The 2,930-nt window shown below is 35.9% G+C and overlaps 1 protein-coding gene across 1 annotated transcript; it reads left to right on the top strand.

The window, feature by feature from the left end:
• The first annotated feature begins 934 nt into the window (after positions 1-934).
• Positions 935-1,879, top strand: LOC124103257 (putative olfactory receptor 2W6). Its single transcript, XM_046459771.1, has one exon. The coding sequence runs from the start codon at positions 935-937 to the stop codon at positions 1,877-1,879; it is 945 nt and encodes a 314-aa protein (XP_046315727.1).
• The last annotated feature ends 1,051 nt before the right edge of the window (positions 1,880-2,930 follow it).

Here is a 2,930-nt window from a genome sequence, read left to right as displayed (position 1 = left end):
ATAATGCACCAATTTTTAAAAATTAGTTGTTTTTAAAACAACATCCCATGGGACTGGGGATGTGGTTCAAGTGGTAGCGCACTCACCTGGCATGCATGCGGCCCGGGTTAATCCTCAGCACCACATACAAACAAAGATGTTGTGTCCACCAAAAAATAAAAAATAAATAAATAAAAAATTCTAAAAAAAAAATACCAAATTCAAGCAATCAAAAAAAGCCAGTGCATTTTGCAAGTGCATTTGAATAGTTCAAGTTATTTCCAGTTATATCCTAGCTCAACCTATCTCCTATAACTTGAGATAATTTATCTACATTTTATATTACTATGTAACTTCAGCAAACACCAAAATTGATACAATAACTACAATGCCAGCAATGTTGAAAAGGAAAATATAAAAAGAAGAAGGTGAGCAGTGATTTTGATAATGACTATATTGCTTGAGATGTAGATATTTAGAAAGCAATAAGTAAAATGATTCTGTAACAAATGGTGGAGCTTATTCCAAGAAAATATGTAACTTAACTTTCTACCTCAAACTCAACTTCTTTAGTAAGGGAAAGATGTATCACAGTGAAGTAATGCTTATATCTTAGTTTCAAGAGGAACAGCTACCCAAATATACATTCCCATCTTGAAATTATATAACTATGGAATTATTAGTTAAAGAAAATGCACAGGATTATGGGAAGCATAGTTTATTTTTAGCCCTTCTCATTGATTTAAAATTCAGCATGATGAGTTTAACATATATCAATAGACTCACTGTAGATATAACATGCCAAAGCTGTGACTACTAAACAAAAGGAAATGTTAAAAATTCCAAATGGGAAAAGCAAGCAAATAAGGAGGTTCAATACACATTACAAACATCAGAGATTTTCAATTCTATCTGAGACTGATACTTTTTTTTTCTTTTAATTCCATAAGAAGCAATGAAAATAAACAATGGAAGTTCCACAACAGACTTCATCCTTCTAGGGTTTTCTGATCAACCTCAACTAGACAGCATCATCTCTGTGGTTGTCTTCATCTTCTATATTATGACTCTGGTAGGAAACACAACCATCATTCTTGTAACTTATCTAGACACCCAGCTTCATACCCCCATGTATTTCTTCTTATCTAATTTGTCTTTTTTGGACCTCTGTTATACAACTAGCATTATCCCCCAGATGCTGGTAAATATATGGGGCCCCAAAAAATCTATTACATATGGAGGGTGTGTGCTCCAATTCTTCTTTGCCCTTGACCTGGGAGCCACAGAATGTCTTCTCTTGGCTGTGATGGCCTATGATCGCTATGCTGCTGTCTGTCAACCCCTTCACTACACAGTAATAATGCACCCTGAGCTTTGCCAGAAGATGGTGCTGACCTCCTGGTTGGGTGGCCTTGGCAGTGCCTTAATTCTTTGCTCTTTGACTATGAAGTTACCAAGATGTGGGAACCGGGAGGTGGATAACTTTTTCTGTGAAATGCCAGCACTGATCAAGATGGCTTTTGTCTATTCAAGAGTAATTGAGATTGTTGTCTTTGCTCTTGGAGTAGTATTTCTTCTAGTACTTCTATCACTTATTCTCATTTCATATGGAGTTATCACTCGAGCTGTGATGAGGATCAGATCAGCAGGAGGGTGGAAAAAGGTCCTCAATACATGTGGTTCCCACCTCACAGTAGTAACTCTATTTTATGGAACAGCCATTTATATATACATGAAGCCACAGGATACCTCATCCCAAGAACAAGGAAAGTTTTTTACTCTCTTTTACACAGTCATCACACCAAGCCTTAATCCTCTTATCTACACTTTAAGAAACAATGATGTGAAGAATGCAGTGAAGAGGACACTAACATTAGAAAAATGTTCAGCAAGGTCATAAGTTAGATGGAAAAATATGAGAGTGTAGATAACTAAAGAAATATTGGCCTTTATCAATAGGGGCTCTGTCAATTCATTTAAAGACCATCTAAGTCAGGCACGGTGGTACACAGCTATAATCCCAGTGGTTCAGGAGGCTGAGGCAGTAGGATCCTGAGTTCAAATCCAGCCTCAGCAAAAGCAAGGTGTTAAGCAACTCAGTGAGACCCTGTCTCTAAATAAAATACAAAACAGGGATGGGGATGTGGCTCAGTGGTCAAGTGCCCTGAATTCAATCCCTGTACCCAAAAATAAAAGACCACAAAATAGGTACTCATCATTTACCAAGAATTTTACTAGGTTAAGTATTTAACATGGTAAATAAATGGGAAGTAGGAATAAGGAAATACAAATACATAAATACAATACAATGAATGTATATAAAACTTCAAGTCAAATCAAGAACCATTGTCAAACAATTATGAAATGTAGTAAATACAGTTAAGATATTTGTAAATAGTTGTAAGGAAAATTTTCACATGTACATCTATGTTAATGTAGAATTATATTAGACAATGTTTTCTTTCTTACCAGACACACTACTTTAAGAAAAGTAATAGAATGTGATACTCCCCTTCATTCACATGACAGTGCCTGAGGAGCTTTTGTGGTAGAATATCTACCAATATATGTTCTACCTTTGACCTCGAGTTTTATCTGGACATATGGCCACCATGCTGTAAATCGCACTTCTTAGTTTGGCTTCCATGAAAACAATGCCAGGAAAGTTATGGGTACAACTTCTGGATCAACTTATTTTATATGAACCTATTTGAGCTCACCTTGCTCACTTCCCTTCCTATTATCTGGAATATGAATGTGGAAGCTACCTCACTTAGACCAATAAAATGGGAACAGAACCATAAGAGAAAATATATAGTAACCCACTGGCAGAGCAATGCCTCCAGAGCATTTCAGGAAAAAATTTTTCCATTATGTTTAATATTAATTAAACCTCTGTATTTGGGTTTTTTTCTGTTGGAGTAACTTAGCTCTAATACTTTTATGACCTG

This window comes from Marmota monax, unplaced genomic scaffold (assembly GCF_021218885.2).
Source record: "Marmota monax isolate L192 unplaced genomic scaffold, Marmota_monax_Labrador192_F-V1.1 WCK01_AAM20220418_F8-fsc00280, whole genome shotgun sequence".
Taxonomy (NCBI): Eukaryota; Metazoa; Chordata; class Mammalia; order Rodentia; family Sciuridae; genus Marmota; species Marmota monax.
The sequence above is the reverse complement of the archived record's forward strand: the minus strand, read 5'-3'. Positions and strand labels throughout refer to the sequence as shown.

Coding starts and splice junctions, on each gene's coding strand:
- LOC124103257 (XM_046459771.1), top strand. CDS start 935: ATGAAAATAAACAATGGAAGTTCCACAACAGACTTCATCCTTCTAGGG.